The sequence below is a fragment of the Sus scrofa genome, chromosome 7 (assembly GCF_054392235.1).
Source record: "Sus scrofa isolate SSC_HxYL_T2T_F1_AM1 chromosome 7, Sscrofa_HxYL_maternal_Yorkshire_Landrace_v2.0, whole genome shotgun sequence".
NCBI lineage: Eukaryota > Metazoa > Chordata > Mammalia > Artiodactyla > Suidae > Sus > Sus scrofa.
Window position 1 is genome coordinate 107748745 of NC_139389.1, and position 21095 is coordinate 107769839.

At 39.3% G+C, this 21095-nt stretch overlaps 1 protein-coding gene and 1 long non-coding RNA gene across 38 annotated transcripts in view; both read right to left on the reverse strand.

Annotated features, from left to right (window-relative positions):
• NUMB (NUMB endocytic adaptor protein) overlaps positions 1 to 21095 on the reverse strand; it is a 174252-nt gene that overhangs the window by 44770 nt on the left and 108387 nt on the right. For 35 of the 37 annotated variants that reach the window (XM_021099490.2, XM_021099479.2, XM_021099487.2 and 32 more), the window contains one exon: positions 14142 to 14282. The exons of the other annotated variants lie outside the window; for them this stretch is intronic. In XM_021099490.2, the coding sequence (XP_020955149.1) occupies positions 14142 to 14267 (126 nt within the window). In that variant the 5' untranslated portion in view covers positions 14268 to 14282. The remainder of the gene's footprint in view (positions 1 to 14141; positions 14283 to 21095) is intronic. 37 annotated transcript variants of the gene reach the window in all.
• LOC146401845 (uncharacterized) lies at positions 242 to 8402 on the reverse strand. Its single transcript, XR_014811159.1, has 3 exons — positions 8124 to 8402; positions 6372 to 7256; positions 242 to 1790 (listed from the first exon to the last, which is right to left on the reverse strand). It is a non-coding gene; the product is annotated as an uncharacterized LOC146401845 (long non-coding RNA).

Sequence of the window (21095 nt, forward strand, 5' to 3'; positions counted from 1 at the left end):
GTGTGAAGGTTTTTGTGTGGACATACGTTTTCAACTCATTTGGTTTGAGTGTGATTGCTGGGTCATTTGGTTACAGTGTGCTTAGTTTTTAAAGAAATATTCTAGTCTTCTGAACTGGCTGTCTATTTTGCATTCATACCAGCAATGAATGAGAGTTTTGCTTTCTTCACAATCTTACCAGCATTTGGTGTGGTCAGGATTCTGGATTTCAGTGATTCTAATAGGTGTGTAATTCACTATATTTTTATTTGTGTATAATTTTTCTTTTCCTCTCTGGTTGCTTTCATGATTTTCTTAGTTTTTGATATTTGCAGTTTCATTCATGTGTTTGAGAAAGACTACTTTTCTTTAGATTTATTGAGATATAATTTATGTACCTTATAATTCACTCTAAGTGTACCCTTGAATCATTTTTGGTATAAACATTAATTTTTAAAAATTGTGATAAAATACATATAAAACTTGCCACTTAAACCATTAAATATATAATTCAGTGGTATTAATTATATTCATAATATTGTATAATTATTACCTCTACCTATTTCCTGAACTTTTTCTTCATTGCAAACAAACTCTGAAACTATTAAGCAATGAATCCCAAGGTCTCCTTTCTCTCAGCTCCTGGTAATCTCTATGAAATTGCCTATTCTAGATATATCATATAAGTGGAATCATACAATATTTGTCCTTTCCTATATAGATTATTTCACTTAGTATGTTTTCAAGGATCACCCATATTGGAGCATGTATCAAAACTTCATTCTATTTCATGATGGAATAATATTCCATTGTATCTATATACCACATTTTGTTCATCCATTCACCTGTTGAAGACACTTGGGTTATTATGAACAATGGTTCAATGAATGCTGATATATAAATATCTACTTGAGCCCCTGCTTTCAATTCCTTTAGGTATATGCCTAAGAGTAGAAATGCTGGGTCATATGGGAGTAATTACGTTTAGCTTTGTGAAGAACTGACAATTGTTTTCCACAGTGTTGTACCAATTTACATTCCTATCGAAACAATTCCAGTTCCTCCATATGCTCATCAGCACTTCATTTTTCCTTTTTCTTTTTATGGCCACACTCACAGCATATGGAAGTTCCCAGGACAGGAGTCAAATTGGAACTATAGCTGCCAGCCTAAGCCACAACCACAGCAACGCCAGATCTGACCCGCATCTGTGACTTATACCGGAGCTTGTGGCAGCACCAGATACTTAACCTGAGTGAGGCCAGGGATCAAACCTGCATCCTCAGGGATACTAGTTGGATTCTTAACCCACTGAGCCACAATGAGAACTCTTATTTTTCTTTTTCCTTTTTTTAAATTATACCACTCTAATAGGTATGAAGTGGTATCTCTTGATTTTGTTTTGCATATCCCTAATGAGTCATGATGCTGAGCATCTATCTTTTCACATACTAGTTGGCTATTTGTTTATTTTCTTTGGAAAATATCCAGTTAAATACTTTGCTCATTTTTAAAATTGGGTTTTAGTCTTTAAATTACTGAATTATAAGGGTTGTTATATATTCTGAATATAAAAACTTTAGATATATGACCTTCAAATATTTTCTGCTATTCTTTGGGTTGTCTTTTCACTTTATTTTGATGCATAATTTTTTTTTAAGTGGCCGCACCTGTAGCATATGAAAGTTCCCAGAATAGGGGTCGAACAAGAGGTACAGCTGCCAGCCTACACCACAGCCATGGCAATGCCAGATCCGAGCCACATCTGTGAACTATGCTGGAGCTTGTGGCAATGCTGGATCCTCAACCCACTGAGTGAGGCCAGGGATCAAACCCACATCTTCATGGACACTATCTTGGGTTTTAATCTGCTGAGCCACAGCAGGAATTCCCTGGACTTTCAAATTTGTTCATCCATGTTTCCTCACCTCTTTTACATGTTTTTCTTTATCACCTGTGCTGCGTCCTGGGTAACATCATCAAATTTATCTTCCAGTTTACCAACTGCCTTTTCAGGTAGGTCAAATCCACTATTCAATCTATCTACTATGTTCAATTTCTTTTTTTTTTTGTTTGCCTTTTTGCTATTTCTTGGGCCGCTCCCGCGGCATATGGAGGTTCCCAAGCTAGAGGTTGAATCGGAGCTGTAGCTGCCGGCCTACGCCAGAGCCACAGCAACGCAGGATCTGAGCCGCGTCTGCAACCTACACCACAGCTCACAGCAATGCCGGATCGTTAACCCACTGAGCAAGGGCAGGGATCGAACCTGCAACCTCATGGTTCCTAGTCGGATTCGTTAACCACTGCGCCACGACGGGAACTCCTACTATGTTCAATTTCAATAGCATATTTTTCATTTTTAGAAGCTCAGATTTGATTTTTTTTGTCAAATCTGCCCATTCCTTTTTTCCCAGTTTAATTTTTTTCTTATGGTTTGAATTCATTTTTTATGTCTCTTTTTTTTTTTTTTTTTTTGGTCTTTCTGCCATTTCTTGGGCCGCTCCCACGGCATATGGAGGTACCCAGGCTAAGGGCTGAATCGGAGCTGTAGCTGCCAGCCTACACCAGAGCCTCAGCAATGAGGGATCCGAGCCGCATCTGCAACCTACACCACAGCTCACAGCAACTCTGGATCGTTAATCCACTGAGCAAGGGCAGGGATTGAATCTGCAACCTCATGGTTTCTAGTCGGATTGGTTAACCACTGAGCCATGATGGGAATTCCCTGTCTCTAATAATTTTATACATACACATATTATAGTCTACTCTATAGTCTATTATTTCAAGTTGACCTACTATATATTAAAGATTCTTACAAATGCAGGTTATAGTGTATGAAGTCTAATCCATCGTTTCAGTTTTTCCTGGGAGACTTCCTTCCTCACCCAAGGTGAGTAAAGGCAAGCTCCGTTTTTTCGCTTTTTTTTTTTTTTTAGCTTTTCCTTCTTGTTCTCTATTTCATTGATTGTAGAGCCCAGTGAAGGTTCTGGTTCCATGCTGGGTTCACAGTCCTAATACTCTGCTTTTTATAAGTCTAGGATCTTCAAAATGAATGTTAAAACCAAAGGCTCTAACCTTTTAGGCTGCTCCATCAGCTAACATGATTTCTGCCTTGTTCTCAAATTCTCTCAATTTCTGGTAACTGGAGAGATCTGTCTTTATCGAAAGCTCAGCTATGATTTAAGAGAAAAAGTTTATTTGAAAATGTAATTAGCATTTCTAGATATCTGTATTGGGAGTATTTCTATGTTAGCCTAATCCACATTCTGCCAGGATCAGAAGACCTATAATATTTCCCAACTAAACTAATTACTGATTTTAGTCCATCTTATAAGAGCCAAAATGCTAAAAATTTCTATCATTTGAAGCAGTTTTTTGGTTGATTCTCTTGGGTTTTTCAGATAGACATCATCTGCAGAAATGAAAAAGAAAATGTTGTCTGGGGAGTTCTTGTTGTGGCTCAGCAGCTTAATAACCCAACTAAGTGTCCATGAGGATGCGGATTTAATCCCTGGCCTTGCTCAGTGGGTTAAGGATCTGGCACTGCAGCAAGCTGTGGTGTAGGTCGCAAACGCAGCTCAGATCCGGTGTTACCATGGCTGTGGTGCAGGCTGGCAGCTGCAGCTCTGTTTTGACCCCTATTCTGGGAACTTCCATATGCCACAGGTGTGGCTATAAAAAGAAAAAAGAAAATGTTGTCTGGATTTCCCACATTTACAGTTTTTATTTAGTTCCTTATCGAAAGCTATTTATTACATTTCTAAATCAGTGTTGACCTGCATTCTCATGGTTACCAGTCGGGATTATTACCACTGAGCCACAACAGGAACTCCCAGAATTGAATAATATTTTTAATGCTTCTTTTTTATTTAGATATAATCAACATCATATAAAATGAATGATTTTAAAGTGAATAATACAGTGGCAGTATATTCACAATGTTGTACAATCACCACCTTTATCTAGTTCCAAAATATTTTATTTACCCCAAAAGAGGGTACCTATTAAGCATTTGCTTCCCATTACCCCTCCCCGCAGCCCCTAACAATCACTCTGCCTAAATGGATTTACCTATTTCGGGTATTTCATATAAATGGAATCATATGATGTGACTTTCTGTGTCTGACTTATTAGCATACTGTTTTTGAGATCACCACATTGCAGTATGTATGAGTACTTTATTGCTTTTTATAGCTGAGTAATATGTATTTCCATAGTTTGTTCCAGCCTTCCATTGAAGGGCATTTAGGCTGTTTCCACCTTTTGGTTATTGTGAATAGTGGTGCTACAGACATGAGTGTACATGTATTTATCTGAGTAACCGTTTTTGATTCTTTTGAGTGTATACCTAGCAGTGGAAGTGCTGAGTCATACGGTAATTCTATGTTTTGCTGTTTGAGAAGCCACTGAATTGTCTTTCACAGAAGTTGAACCATTTTCCATTCCCACTGGCAATATAAGAGGGTTTTAGTTTCTTCCTCAACACTTGTTTTCCTTTTTGTTTTTTGTTTTTCAGTATAGGCATCAAAGTGGGTGTTCCACTGTGTTTTTGATGTGTATTTCCTTAATGACTAATGATGCTGTGTATCTTTTCATGTACTTGTTGGTCATTTGTATATCTTCTTTGGAGAAATTTCTAATCAAGTCCTTTGCCCATTTTAAAATTAAGTTCTTTCATATATTCTGGATACTAGATTCTTAAGATTTCCAAATATTTTTTTCCCCAGACTATAGCTATCTTTTCAGTTCCTTGATAACATCCTTTGATGCACAAAAAGTTTTTAATTTCAATGAAATCTATTTCATCTATTTTTTTCTTTTTTTGCTCATGCTTTTAGTGTCCTAAGAAGGGCATGAAGATTTACCCCAGTTTTCTTCTAAGAGTTTTATGGTTTTTACTCTTATATTTAGGTTGCTGATCCATTTTGAATTAATTTTTGTATATGGTCCAGTTTCATTTTTTTTTTCCATGTGGAAATCCAGCTGTCCCATCACCATTTGCTGAAGATACTATTCTTTCTCCATTGAATGGTCTTGGTATTCTTATCAGAAATCAACTGGACATAGACGTTTAGGTTTATTTCTCTACTCTCAATTCTATTGCTCTATATGTCTGTCCTTATGCCAATACTACAATGTTTTGATTAATAGAGCTTTGTATTACGTTTTGAAATCAAGAACTATGAGTCCTTCAACTTTGCTTTCACTGCAATTGATAAAGTCCTTTTCTTCCTAGGCCTATCAATGTGATGAATGACATCAAATTTCCTAATACAGAAGTTGCCGTTGTGGCACAGTGGTTAATGAATCCGACTAGGAACCGTGAGGTTGTGGGTTCGATCCCTGGCCTCGCTCAGTGGGTTAAGGATCCGGCGTTGCCGTGAGCTGTGGTGTAGGCTGCAGACGCGGCTCAGATCCTGAGTTGCTGTGGCTCTGGTGTAGGCTGGCAGCTTCAGCTCCGATTCAACCCCTAGCCTGGGAACCTCCATATGCCGTGGGAGCGGCCCAAAAAATGGCAAAAAGACAAAAAAAAAAAAAAAAAAAAGTCCTAATACTGAATCACTTGTGGATTCCTGAGTTAAACCCTATTTGATCTTTAGTATATGTATCTTTAGATCCTATTTGTTCTATTTTTCTGCCTACTTTTTCATCTATATTCTTCAGTGGAGTTGGTCTATGATTTTTTGTTTTTATGCCATCCTTGTTAGGCAACCTTATCAGGCCTTTGTTAATGCCATTAAGAAAATCTGGGGAGTTCCCATTGTGGCTCAGTGGTAATTAACCTGACTAGCATCCATGAGGATGCAGGTTAGATCCCAGGCCTCACTTAGTGGGTTAAGGATCCAGCATTGCTGTGAGCTGCAGTGTAGGTTGCAGACGTGGCTTGAATCTGGTGTTGCTGCGGCTGCTGAGCAGGCTGGCAGCTGCAGCACTGATTTGACCCTTAGCCTGGGAACTTCCACATGCCTCAGGTGTAGCCCTAAAAAAGGAAAAAAAAAAAAAAAAAAAAATTGGAACCTGTCCCCCACCCCCATATGCTCTGGTATAGTTAAATAACATAAGAGTTATTCTTCAAGGTTGTGAAAGAAAACTGACCTGTGAAGTCATCTATACACATTCTTTTTGGGGAGATAATTTTGAAATTTTAATAACTTTTCTTTATGGTTGGGGGGTCTATTCAACTTTTACACTTCTACTTTAGCTAATTTTAAAAATGCCTATTTCCTAGAATATTTTTTTTTCTTGTTAGGGGCAAATGTGCCTTATGGAAATTCCCAGGCGGGGGTTCGAATTGGAGCTGTAGCTGGCAGCCTACGCCACAGTAATGCAGGATCCGGGCAGCCTCTGTAACCTATGACACAGCTCATGGCAACACTGGATATTTAACCCACTGAGCAAGGCCAGGGATTGAACCCATTATCATCATGGATACTAACTAGTCTGGTTCGTTACTGTGGAGCCACAATGAGAATTCCTCTTAGAATATTCTTAATCTAAATTTTCAAATTTATCAGCATAAACTATATAGTATTCACATACTTAGTCTATGATTAGGCCTACTCCCTTTCTTATTTCTAGTATTTATCTGTGTTTTCTTTCTTGTTCTTTACTGATGTTCATTCCTAATACTACCTCCAAGTTGTTTTAATCTCTCCATTTCCATTTTGTGTTAATAATAAAATGAGAAAGTAGGGTTTTATGATCTCTGATTTACCTTCAGGTACAGAGAAATGAACAGAGGTTTCAAAGTGTTCCCAAGAGATTTTAATCTATCATCTTAATCAGTTCAACCAGTTACATATGGGTATTTATGCCAGGAAAAAAAAAAGAAGGGAAGACTTGGTGGAAAGAAGAGAACAAAAATATCACATGTATGGACTGACACTTAGACCTAAATCTATTTTATTTATTTATTTATTTTTACATTCTACTTTTTTATTTTTTATTTGGTCATTTTTATTTTTATTTCTTTTGTCTTTTTGCCTTTTCTAGGGCTGCTCCCATGGCATATGGAGGTTCCCAGGCTAGGGGTCCAATCGGAGCTGTAGCCGCAGGCCTACACCATAGCCACAGCAACACCAGATCTGAGCCGTGTCTGCGACCTACACCACAACTCATGGCAATGCCAGATACTTAACCCACTGAGCGAGGCCAGGGATCGAACCTGCAACCTCACGGTTCCTAGTTGAATTGGTTTCCACTTCGCCACAACAGGAGCTCCCCATAATCTATTTTAGAAATGTGGAGATGGAAATCAGCCTTGTGCCTTATTAAGACTATGAAAAAACATGCCAATTGAAAAAAAAAAAAAAAAACCATTACTAAAGAGGTCTCTTTTCTTCTGAGACACTATCTCACTGAAGAACTGCAGCTGATTTATGCTTTAATGGCTAAAATATTCGACACTGGGACTTTTGTCTGTGTGCCTTTTCCAAATTCCCTCTGAGTAAGGGACTTTTATTCACAAAAATGTAGTTCAGAAAAACCAGTATGAGGAATTTCATTCTTGGATGAATTAAGCCATTTTTCCTTTTCTTGAAAAAAGTTATTTAAAAAGTAGATTTCCCTCTGCTTTGGTACTGTTATCCATGAGAAGAACTGCAGAGCTCTGATGTGAGAGACTGTACAGTCAGCAGTTCCCAACATTAATAAAAAGTGGCATAATCATTAATTTATAAGGAGCTATAAGGCACACTGTCACAAACACAGTGCCCATATTATACAGCAAATACAGGATGCAGATGTGCAAAATACAACATCAAAACTTGTTTGGAGTCCTAAATCAAAAAGGAGTAGTTAAATTAAAATGGACGATTCTGGAGTTCCCGTCGTGGCGCAGTGGTTAACGAATCCGACTAGGAACCATGAGGTTGCAGGTTCGGTCCCTGCCCTTGCTCAGTGGGTTAACGATCCGGCGTTGCCGTGAGCTGTGGTGTAGGTCGCAGACGCGGCTCGGATCCTGTGTTGCTGTGTCTCTGGCGTAGGCCGGTGGCTACAGCTCCGATTCAACCCCTAGCCTGGGAACCTCCATATGCCGAGGGAGCGGCCCAAGAAATAGCAACAACAACAACAACAACAAAAGACAAAAGACAAAAGACAAAAAAAAAAAAAAAAAAATGGACGATTCTATGAGTCTGGAGCACAATTACATTTTTTTTTTTTTTTTTTTTTTGGTCTTTTTGCTATTTCTTGGGCCGCTCCCGAGGCATGTGGAGGTTCCCAGGTTAGAGGTCGAATCGGGGCTGTAGCTGCCAGCCTATACCAGAGCCACGGCAACTCGGGATCCAAGCCACATCTGCAACTTACACCACAGCTCACGGCAATCCCGGATTCTTAACCCACTGAGCAAGGCCAGGGATTGAACCCGCAACCTCATAGTTCCTAGTCGGATTCGTTAACCACTGAGCCACGATGGGAACTCCATCCTGTTGGCTTTATTTCTTAATTATCTTTCAATTTACTTTATTTCTTTTCATCTCCATAGTCACCACACTAATCCAGTCTCCCACTTTCTCTTCTCTGGATTAGTAATCTTTCACCAGACTCCTTATAACCACTATGGGCTACCTCCAAATAACTGCTAACCTTGTTTGGGAAGATGAAAAAATTCTGGACAGTGCTAATGATTACAGAACAGTATGAATATTTTTTTTTTTTTTGTCTTTTTTGTCTTTTTTTTTGTCTTTTGTTGTTGTTGTTGTTGTTGCTATTTCTTGGGCCGCTCCCACGGCATATGGAGGTTCCCAGGCTAGGGGTTGAATCGGAGCTGTAGCCACCGGCCTACGCCAGAGCCACAGCAACGCAGGATCCAAGCCGCGTCTGCAACCTACACCACAGCTCACGGCAACGCCGGATCGTTAACCCACTGAGCAAGGGCAGGGACCGAACCTGCAACCTCATGGTTCCTAGTCGGATTCGTTAACCACTGCGCCACGACGGGAACTCCATGAATATTATTAATAAATTTTATTATATATATATTTTACAAGAATTAAACAAAGAAGGGGGAGGGGGGAAGAGAAGGAGAAAGAAAGAAAAGAAAAGAAGAGAAGAGGAAGGAGAAGAAAAGGAAGGACAAACACTCCATTTAATGGATTACCATTATTTGAAAAGTCCAAAATTCTTAGCTTGGCTCTATTTCTTTCCAGGTTCATCTCATATAGCTTAGACTACAGCCTTTCTTTAGCTCCTTGATGTCATTCTTTTCTTCCACCCCCAGGGCCTGTGTACACATAATTCACTTTTCATATATATATTTTTTTGTCTTTTGAGGGCTGCACCCGCAACATACGAAGGTTCCCAGGCTAGGGGTCTAATCAGAGCTGTTGCCGCCGGCCTATACAACAGCCACAGCAACGCCAGATCCTTGACCCACTGGATGTGGCCAGAGATCGAACCCAAAACCTCATGGTTCCTAGTCGGATTTGTTTCTGCTTCACCATGACAGGAACTCCACTTTTCATAATTTTGAGATGCTCTGCCTATCTTTGCACCTAATTCACTCCTACTCAATCCTTAAATATCCGGTCAAACTTTACTCTCTCAATGAGGAGGCCTTCCCTGATCCTCTAGTCTAGGTCAAGTCTTCTTTGTTACATGCTCTTACAAAACCAGATTCCCTTTTTAAAAAGTAATTATCCTGATTTGTAATCATATATTATTAATACAAATACCTAATTAAAGTCTGTCTCTCCCACAAGAAGACTATAAACCCTACAAGAGTAAGAACTATGTCTTATTTGGTTACCCCTTAGCATCTGTCTGGCACACAGCATGTATTCGAAACAATTTACCAAATACGTGAATATAGATCTACCTTCTGTTTTTAATAGTGGCAGATAATTCCACTAAATGGATACCATAATTTCTTTATCCAATCCAGAAGGACAGCATTTAGCCTGTTTTCAGGTTTTTGCTATTACAAGCAATGCTAGAATGATTACTTGTGCCAGTATATATCTGTGAATATACTTGAATGTACTTCTTAAATGTAAAATTGCAAGTCAAATGAAATGTGCACTTAAAATTTTAACTGATATTTCTACACTGCCCTCCTATGAGGTTGCAATGTATACTCCAAGCAATCAGCAATGTATAAGAGTACCCACTTTCACATACTTAATGTTTCATTAATACTTAATAATCACAATTAACCTACTATTTGGCTGGCAGTTGGGGTAGTAGAGAAGAGTGTTAGGTTTTATGTAAGAGAGGTCTTTTTTGCTTTTCATATTTTAATATCATACTAAAGAGTTAAAATTAAGTATTTAAATTTATTATTCCTATAAAAGAAGTTTCTGCAGATGAGGTGAATAGACAAAGCTAACTGATTAAGAAAATATTTAGTCATTGACAGGCTGTGGAAAATTTGTGTATTTTAAAAATCATGTTATCAATTTAACCTAGAGAGTCTAAAAATCTCTTAATTACCACAAAAAGACACACACACACAAAGAATATTCACACATAAAGATGTACAAAAAACATTGAGAACTATGTCTAGATACTTATATTGTAACAGAATGAAGGGTGGGGAAAAAATGTATACATGTAAGTGTATCTTGGCCCCCATGCTGTACAGCGGAAAAATAAATTAATTAATTAAAAAAAAAAGATCCAAGAGAATACCTTATACTTGTGATTTCAGAAGACCTGAGAAACATGGACCTATGTATCTATTCCCTCTAACACTGAGGCGATGCTGTTTTAACAAGTACTTATTTAAAGGCCCTTTGGATAGGAAGGAAAAGCAACAATAACACCAAACTAAAATCCAAGTTTTGACCTCATCCTTCTTGGCCTATGATAGCTTTCCTGCTGTTCTACACTGGAGAATATTTGTGCATGATTGTAAAGCTTGCGGCTCCCAATTAAATTTCAAGGTCTGAAAGCAACAGAAATAAAAGCAAAAATAAACCAATGGGACCTAATCAAACTGACAAGCTTTTGCACAGCAAAGGAAACTAAAAAGAAAACAAAAAGAAAACTTACAGAATGGGAGAAAATAGTTTGAAATGATGCAACTGACAAGGGCTGAATCGCTAGAATATACAAGCAACTTACACAACTCCACAGCAAAACAGCCAACAACTCAATTGAAAGATGGGCAAAAGACCTGAATAGACATTTCTCCAAGGAAGATGTACAGATGGCTAACAAGCACATGAAAAAATGCTCAACATCACTGATTAATTATTAAAGAAATGAAATAAAAACTACCATGAGATACCACCTCACACCAGTCAGAATGGTCATCACCAATAAGTCCACAAATAACAAATGTTGGAGAGGGTCTGGAGAAAAGGGAACTCTCCTGCACTGTTGGTGGGAATGTAAGCTGGTACAACCACTATGGAGATCAGTATGGAGGTACCTTAAAAAACTGTACATAGAACTATCATATGACCCAGCAATCCCACTCTTGGGCATATAGCAGGACAAAACTTTCCTTAAAAAAGACACATGCACCCGTATGTTCATTGCAGCACTATTCACAATAGCCAAGACATGAAAACAACCCAAATGTCCATCGAAAGACGATTGGATTAGGAAGATGTGGTGTATATATACACTTTGGAATACTACTCAGCCATAAAAAAGAACAAAATAACGCCATTTGCAGCAACATGGATGGAATTAGAGATTCTTATACTAAGTGAATTAACTCAGAAAGACAAATACCATATATCACTTATATCTGGAATCTAATATACAGCACAAATGAACCTTTCCACAGAAAAGAATATCATGGACTTAGAAAATAGACTTGCGGTTGCAGAGGTGGAGGGGGAGGGAGTGGGGTGGATTGGGAGCTTGGGGTTAATAGATGCAAACTATTGCCTTTGCAATGGATTAGCAATGAGATCCTGCTGTGTAGCACTGGGAACTATGTCTGGTCACTTGTGATGGAGCATGATAATATGAGAAAACAGAATGTATACATGTATGTGTAACTGGGTCACCATGCTGTACAGTAGAAAAAAAAATTTGTATTGGGGAAATAACAATTAAAAAAATAAAATCAAAAATTAAAAAGAGATGTACAAAAAAAGAAAGAAAAATACTAATACTTTATTTTATTTTATTTTTTTTATTGATTTATTTTTGTCTTTTGTCCTTTTAGGGCCACGCCCACGGCATATGGAGGTTCCCAGGCTAGGGATCTAATTGGAGATATAGCCGCTGGCCTATGCCACAGCCATAACAACATCAGATCCAAGCCACATCTGCAACCACCACAGCTCACGGCAATGCCAGATCCTCAAACCACTGAGCAAGGTCAGGGATTGAACCTGTAACCTCATGGTTCCTAGTTGTATTCGTCTCTGCTGCGCCACAATGGGAACTCCAACACTTTAAACTAAATTTTTTTTCTTCAAGATATTATTAACATTTTGGTCTGGTTCCTTCTATTTTTTGTCCTCATACTTACCTTACAGCATGCTTATATAACAAAAAATTACTTCTTTTCACTAAACAGCTTGGTACGTACATTTCTTCCATGACCTTAAACAGGGCCCCTTCTTCAGGCTCATGTAGCAATAACAAAAAGCACCTACATGGCACTCCCTTCTCTAGATCTTCACTATGTTCTTAACCTCTATAAGCTTCCAGTTTCTGATCTGACAAATGAAGGCATTAAACAACCTCTACCTATAAAGGTCACAAGATCGAAGAGAAAAATCCCTCTTGACTTAACTCTTTTGATTTAAGATTTTCTAAACACACCTGTATTTAAGAAAGCAGAGTCCTGCTGCCTCTGCCCCACCACTTAGCATATCTCACTAAAAATAATTTGATTCTTGTGATTCTTTCTTTTTTTTTTTTTAATTTTACGGTTGTACCTATGGCACATGAAAATTCTCAGGCCAGGGACTGAATCCGAGCCACAGATGCCATCTATGTCCCAGCCAACTGTAGCAAAACTGGATACTTAACCCAATGCACCAGACCAAGGATAGAAATCACACCTCTGCAGCAACCTGAGCTGTTACAGTTGGATTCTTTTTTTTTTTTTTTTTTGTCTTTTTCTCTTTTTAGGGTTGCACCCACAGCATATGGAGATTCCCAGGCTAGGGGTCTAATCAGAGCTACAGCTGCCAGCCTATGTCACAGCCACAGCAACTCGGGATCCAAGCCACATCTGCAACCTAAACCACAGCTCACGGCAATGCCAGATCCTTGACCAGATGAGCAAGGCCAGGGATCGAACCCAAAACCTCATAGTTCCTAGTTGGATCCGTTTTCACTGCACCACCATGGGAACTCCTACATTTGGATTCTTTTTTTTTTTTTTTTTTTTTTTTGGTCTTTTTGTCTTTTTGCTATTTCTTGGGCCGCTCCTGAGGCATATGGAGATTCCCAGGCTAGGGGTCTAATCGGAGCCGTAGCCACCAGCCTATGCCAGAGCCACAGCAACACGGGATCCAAGCTGCGTCTGCAACCTACACCACAGCTCACAGCAACACCAGATCGTTAACCCACTGAGCAAGGGCAGGGACCAAACCTGCAACCTCATGGTTCCTAGTCAGATTTGTTAACCACTGCGCCACGACGGGAACTCCTACAGTTGGATTCTTAATCTCCTGTGCCACAATGGGAGCTCCTGATTCTTGTGGTTCCCTTTATTTATTTTTTTGTCTTTTTAGGGTCACACCTGTTGCATATGGAGGTTCCCAGGCTAGGGGCTGAATCAAAGCTGTAGCTGCTGGCCTCCACCACAGCCAGATCTGAGCCACGTCTTCGACCTATACCATAGATCATGGCAATGCTGGATCCTTAACCCACTGAGCGAGGCCACGGATTGAACTTGGGTCTTCATGGGTAACAGTCAGATTCATTTCCACTGAGCCACAACAAGAACTCCTCTTGTGATTCTTGATAATTCAGGATTTTTAGGTATTTTAGGATTGGTATTCTCATTAGAAGTGATCTTATTTGTAGTGATTTCAGATTACTATACCAGAAATTTTTATTTAAATAGAAAGAGAAAAATCATCAATTGTAATCTATTTTCCTTCTTATTAATTCTACCATTGAAGCAAAATATAAAGGAATTAGCTCTTAGAGAGTTCTCTTTTAGCTGAAATTGATGGAATTTCACACACAATAAGCTATCAATTCTTTTCCAAATCTAGATCTACAGAAACACAAGCTCTTACCTTAACTGGGAAGCTACATTTTCCAGTACGAACTCCTTCTTCATCTGTCTGCCACTGATGTGGACGACTGGCCTCTGGAACATAAACATCTTTCTTTCTCCTAAAGCTTTGCCGTAGTTTATTCATTTTAATTTTTACAATCTGTAGACAGAGTAAAAGAAATATGAAAAAAGTTGTTATCTTGTCACATATTTAAAGTTTGGATTGCCATCCTAATAAAAACTACCATCCCAAATTAAAGATTTTGTTTTAGGGGGAAATGAGCAGTTAACATATTTCCTCTTAGAATAGCTCTAAGTTCAAGCAAACAAATCATTTCACTTTTTTTTTTTTAGGGCTGCACCCAGGCTAGGGGTTGGATCAGAGCTGTAGCTACCAGCCTATGCCACAGCCACAGCAATGCCAGATCTAAGCTGCGTGTGTGACCTACATGGCAGCTCATAGCAACACCTGATCCTTAATCGAGTGAGCAGGGCCAGTGATCAAACCCGCATCCTCATGGATACTACTCAGGTTTGTTACCTCTAAGCCACAATGGGAACTCTTCATTTCATTTTTTGAAAAGACAATTATAGGAGTTCCTGCTTTTACTCTTTCTCTTGGCAATAAGTCTGATTTTATCTCCTTAGTGTATCTTGAATTAACTTAGCTCACATACCGCATTAGTTCTACTACCTTTATTTTTGCTTAAATCACTGGAAAAGCCTAATAACTTAATGGTCTCTGCTTCCCAGAGGTCCATTTCAATCTGTTCTGACTACTGCCAGAGAGCTTTCTAAAAACAAATCTGACCATGCAATTATTCTGCTTAAAATCCTTTAATTGCTTCACACTACTTTCAAGATAAAGTCCAAATTCCTAAGCATGGCAAGCACAGTCCTTTTTCATCAGGCTTTACTCATGAACCCCATTCACATGCTAAACTCTAGTCAGACTAAACTGCTTACAGTTCTCCAAATAAGGCACGCTCTCTTGCAGAGCCTCTGAACATGTTCCTCTGCTGAGAAAAACTTTTTCTATTTGCTCTGGATTAAAGTCTACTCATCTTTAAAGAGTCAGCTCAGAGTCTTCATAGAAGCTAGCATGTTTTCTGGCAAGCCCCTATCTGGTCTGGTTCTGTCCATTTCAATTCATTCCCACCCTCTGCTTACTTCTATTACTGTACTCAAACTTTGCAGCAATTTTCTATTTTCTTTATGGTAGGCTGTACTTCATTTGTTTAAGATCCTGCATCCTAAAACAGTGTCTGACATATAAAGGGCATACTACAGATCTGAAGACATGAAAGATAAAATAGATTCTATCATATTAGATGATATTTACTAAATAGGATAAATGTAGACATATAAGGCCAGAGAATCATCAATGTTCGAAGAGACTCCATTTAATAGTAGGCCAATATCCCACTGACAAAGGAACCACTGACAACTTTCCTTAAAGAAAGATATCCAATCTCTGTTCAAATAGCTCTAGTACAAGTTTATTTGCTCTTTGAGCAGCTATTTATTGTTGTACCATTTTACTGACCAATAAGAGAAGTGACTGGAAGTGTGAACCAATTTGGGGGGGGTCCTAAATACCATGTCACTTTCAGTACAAAAATGGTTTGCTATTAGCATTTCTACCAAAAGTATTACATATCAGTGATTCTTTTTTTTTTTTTTTTGTCTTTTTGCCATTTCTAGCAAAAGTATTACATATCAGTGATTCTCTCTCTCTCTTTCTCTCTCTCTTTTTTTTTTTTTTTTGTCTTTTTGCCATTTCTAGGGCCGCTACCAAGGCATATGGAGGTTCCTAGGCTAGGGGTCTAATCGGAGCTGTAGCCACCAGCCTACACCACAGCCACAGCAACACGGGATCCGAGCCTCGTCTGTGACCTACACCACAGCTCACAGCAACACTGGATCCTTAACCCACTGAGCAAGGCCAAGGATCGACCCCAACCTCATGGTTCCTAGTTGGATTCGTTAACCACTGAGCCACGACGGGAACTGCCCCATATCAGTGATTCTTGAACTATGTTTTAGGTAGCTCTTAGGATTTCTATAGAGGAGACCCAGGGATCACCAGTTGTTTGGGAGGAAAGAGGAGGTTAGAAGACTTGGCACAACTCTCAGGAGGGGCTTCAGGTCCCTGTCACAGTTTTAAACAGACAAGGTCCACTTTCTCTGACTTAATGTTAGGGTTCCGTGTAAAAGTTTAAAGAAAGTGTTTCGATGCTGGAAATTTTTTGAAAATTACTGATATAACACTAACAGTTCTAGGAGTTCTTGTTGTGGCACAGCAGAAATGAATCCAACTAGCATCCATGAGGATGCGGGTTTGATCCCTGGCCTTGCTCAGTGGGTTGGGGATCCGGCACGTTGCCGTAAGCTGCAGTATAGGTTGCAGACTGGCTCAGATCCCAAGTTGCTACAGCTGTGGCATAGGCTTGCAGCTGTAGCTCCGATTTGACCCCTAGCCTAGGAACGTCCATATGTTGTGGGTGTGGCCCCAAACAGCAAAATACTAATAATAATAATGACAGCTCTAAAATGAACTTGGCAAAATGAGAATGCATGGTAATACCTTGCTTGTTACTTCTTAATGAGTAACTACCACTGGCCTGTAAAATCTAATAATTAAGATAATAAGTAATACATCCAGGGAGAAACTAAACATTCTGTTTTCAAGTAATCTATATATAATGATTTTGCTTACAAAGAAAAAACAGATAACGAGAAAAAAACAGAAAACATTAATTCAAAGTAACATTTAGTATTGCTTCTCAACAAGGTTGAACTTTACTCCCAAATAAAGAAAACAATACCCCTTCTGAAAGTCCTCGTTGAACAAAGGTAAAGAATGTATTTTTGTAAGTAAAAAAACTAAGAACATTTTGTCCTACAAACTAAATTTCTAAAAAAAAAAGAAAGAAATCCTCATTCTATTAGAATTTTCAAAGGTCACTTGAACTAACTGCCAAATTCAGAAAATCTTTTCAATTCCCATTCCTTAAATGCTCTGCAAAATTTGACACCACAATACGAGCTCTCCTTTGTACACTTCTTTCCTCCCTGCCTTATCCTGCCCCAATACTCTGAGTTCTCATCTTTGCCTCTGTTTCTACTGATGACTTTGAGGGCTTCCTCTATGTTCTCCCTTCCGCTGAGGGTATCAGTCCTCAATCGGTGTTCTCTTATTTACATTATCACCCTTGGAGAAATAATCAACACAAACTAAAACATGATCATTTCCCAACTGTATTTTGAAGTCTTGCTCTTTTATTTCAAAAAAAATTTTTTTTTCGGTCTTTTTGCCTTTTCTAGGGCCGCTCCTGCGGCCTATGGAGGTTCCCAGGCTAGGGGTCGAATTGGAGCTGTAGCCACCAGCCTACACCAGAGCCACAGCAATCCCGGATCCTTAACCCACTGAGCAAGGGCAGGGATCGAACCCGCAATCTCATGGTTCCTAGTTGGATTCGTTAACCACTGTGCCACGACGGGAACTCCTATTTCAAATTTCTATGTTTGGGTACAATGATGGTGCTGCAATCACATTAATTTAAAGTTAGGAGTTCCCGTCATGGCGCAGTGGTTAACGAATCCGACTAGGAACCATGAGGTTGCGGGTTCGGTCCCTGCCCTTGCTCAGTGGGTTAACGATCCGGCGTTGCCGTGAGCTGTGGTGTAGGTCGCAGAGCAGCTCGGATCTTGCATGGCTGTGGCTGTGGTCAGCAGCTGCAGCTCCAATTCGACCCCTAGCCTGGGAACCTCCATGTGCCGCAGGAGCGGCCCAAGAAATAGCAAAAAGACAAAACCAAAACAAAACAAAACAAAAAACTTACTATGTGCTGGGTGAGCCCTGTTAGTAATGCTAGTGCATATAAGAATTAATACGACAACCTGTCTTATGTGGCTCTCTCCCCTAGTAAAAGGTTAATTTCTGCACTACATGGAATTTGTAATAACAGCTTTATATAGAGTACGGCCTAGAAGTGGTGTAGGTTCAAGAAACATTTCCTACAGGAGATATTGCCCAAGTTTTAAAAGAACAAAAATTAACCACATACTGAGGGGAGTAAGAGGGAAGAGATATTTCGGGAAGGAGTTCCCATCGTGGCACAGTGGTTAATGAATCCGACTAGGAACTATGAGGTTGCGGGTTTGGTCCCCGCCCTTGCTCAGTGGGTTAACGATCCAGCGTTGCTGTGAGCTGCAGTGTAGGTTGCAGACGTGGCTCAGATCCCGCGTTGCTGTGGCTCTGGCGTAGGCCGGTGGCTACAGATCCGATTTGACCCCTAGGCTAGGAACCTCCATATGCCGCGGAAGCGGCACAAGAAATAGCAAAAAAAAAAAAAAAAAAGAGATATTTCAGGTAGAGGCAACAGCATCAATAAAACACAGACTGATGGAATCTATGACTTGAGTCAACATGATGCGGTATGCTCCAGGAAATTATTTTGCCCAGGATGAGAGGACTGTAAGCCAAAAATACCTAAAACTAATTAATCTGGGCAAACAATTTGTCCATCAGGGCAAGTAGTTCTCCTGACAGGATAACAGATTGCTTCAAGAACCTTTTCTTGGGAGTTCTCTTGTGGCGCGGTGGATTAAGGATCAACAACTGTCACTGAAGCTGCTTGGGTCACTGCTGTGTTGTGGGTTGGATCCCTAGCTCAGAAAATCCCACAGACCTTGGGTGAAGCCAAAAAAAAAAAAAAAAAAAAAAAAACCCAACCAACCAAACAAAAAAAAAACCCTCTCTTATGCAAATCAAAACATGAAAACATTAAAGAGGTATCACCTCATACTGATCAAAATGTCCATCATTAAAAGTCTACAATTAACAAATGCTGGAGGAGCTCCCCATTGTGGCTTGGATTAAGGACCTGACTTTGTCTCTGTTTCAAGATGCAGGTTTGGTCCCTGGCCTCACCCAATGGATTAAGGATCCTGCAGTGCTGCAAGCTAAGGTGTAGGTTGCAGGTGTGGCTCAGATCCTGTGTTGCTGTGGCTATGGTGTGGACCACAGCTGCAGCTCTGATTCAACCCCTGGCCAGGGAACTTCTATGGTCAGAAAAAAGATGCATATGCATAGCCATAAAAAGAAAAAAAAATTGCTGGAGAGTGTGTGGAGCAAAGGGAACTCTCCTACACTGTGGTGAGAATGTAAGTTGGTACAACCACTATGGAAAACAGTACGGAAGTACCTCAGAAAACTAAAAATAGAATTACTATATGATCCAGCAATCCACTCATGGGCATATGTCCAGACAAAACTCTAATTCAAAAAGATACACGCACCCTTATGTTCATAGCAGCACTATTCACAATAGCCAAGACACGGAAACAACCTAAATGTCCATCAACAGATGGATGGATGAAGATGTGGTACATATACAAAATGGAATACTACTCAGTCATAAAAAAGAATGAAATAATGCCATTTGCAGCAGCTACAGATTATCATACTAAGTGAAGTCAGCAAGACAAAGACAAATATGATATGATATACATATATGCAATCTACAAATATGGCACAAATGAACCTATTTATAATATAGAAACAGATTCAAAGACATAGGGAACAGATCTGTGGTTGCCAAAGGGGAGGAGGGGAGGCAGAGGGATAGACTAGGAGTTTGGGTTAGTAGATACAAGCAATTATATTTAGAATGGATAAACAACAAGGTCCTACTGTATGGCATGGGAATTATATCCAATCTCCTGGGATAGACCATGATGGAAAAGAATATGAAAAAGAATGTGTGTATATATGTATGTGTGTGTGTGTGTGTGTGTGAATATATATATATATATATTTTTTTTTTTTGTCTTTTTGCCTTTTCCAGGGCTGCTTCCCGTGGCATATGGAGGCTCCCAGGCTACGGGTCAAATCGGAGCTATAGTCTCCAGCCTACACCAGAGCCACAGCAATGTGGGATCCGAGCCGAATCTGCAACCTACACCACAGCTCACGGCAATGCTGGATCCTTCACCCACTGAGCAAGGCCAGGGATCGAACCCGAAACCTCATGGTTCCTAAGTCGGATTCATTAACCACTGCGCCACGACGGGAACTCCAAAAAAGAATGTATATTTCTTTTGGAAATAAAAATTTTTGGCAACAATGGATGGTGCTTTTTTTAATCCTAGGGTTGATTCATTTTTTGCTCTTGAATTATCCATTATTAACTACAGAAAGAATTAATTAGGGAGTTCCCATTGTGGTGCAGCGGAAATGAATCCGACTAGGAACCATGAGGTTGCAGGTTCCATCCCTGGCCTTGCTCAGTGGGTTAAGGATCTGGCGTTGCTGTGAACTGTGACATGCTCAGATCTGGAATTGCTGGGCTGTGGTGTAGGCCTCCATATGCCACGGGTGCGGCCCTGAAAAGACAAAAAGACCAAAAAAAGAAGTAAATTAATTAAATTTTAAAAAGAATGGATATATGTGTATAACTGAATTACTTTGCTATACAGTAGAAATTAGCGTAATGCTGTATATCAACTATAATTTAATCGATTACAAAAGAAAAAAGGTTTGTATTTCTTGGAAGGCAAAATATATTTTTCACTCAGCACCTAGTGTATTTGTTTACATCATTTTAAAATACGTATAAAAGACTTCAAATAGTTTAAAATGTATTCAACAAGTATTTATTGACTGCCTGCTATGCTATGCTGCAGTAAACAATATAGGCCGAAAACTCTGCCTCTATGAAGGGATTAGAAAATAAATAGCTAGATTATTCACAGTAGTGTGATGATTGACAAGATTCAACTTTGTAAACTCCATGTAAAACACAGCCACTATTACAAATTACTTAACACTTATAATTAAATGAGTTACTTTAAAACAAAGGTAATAAATATTAAAAACTCATCACTTTTGTTTTACACATTTTACTATTATCTACATTCTTGGAGTTATTTAGGATTTTGTATCCATCCAGTAGAAATATTATGTAAT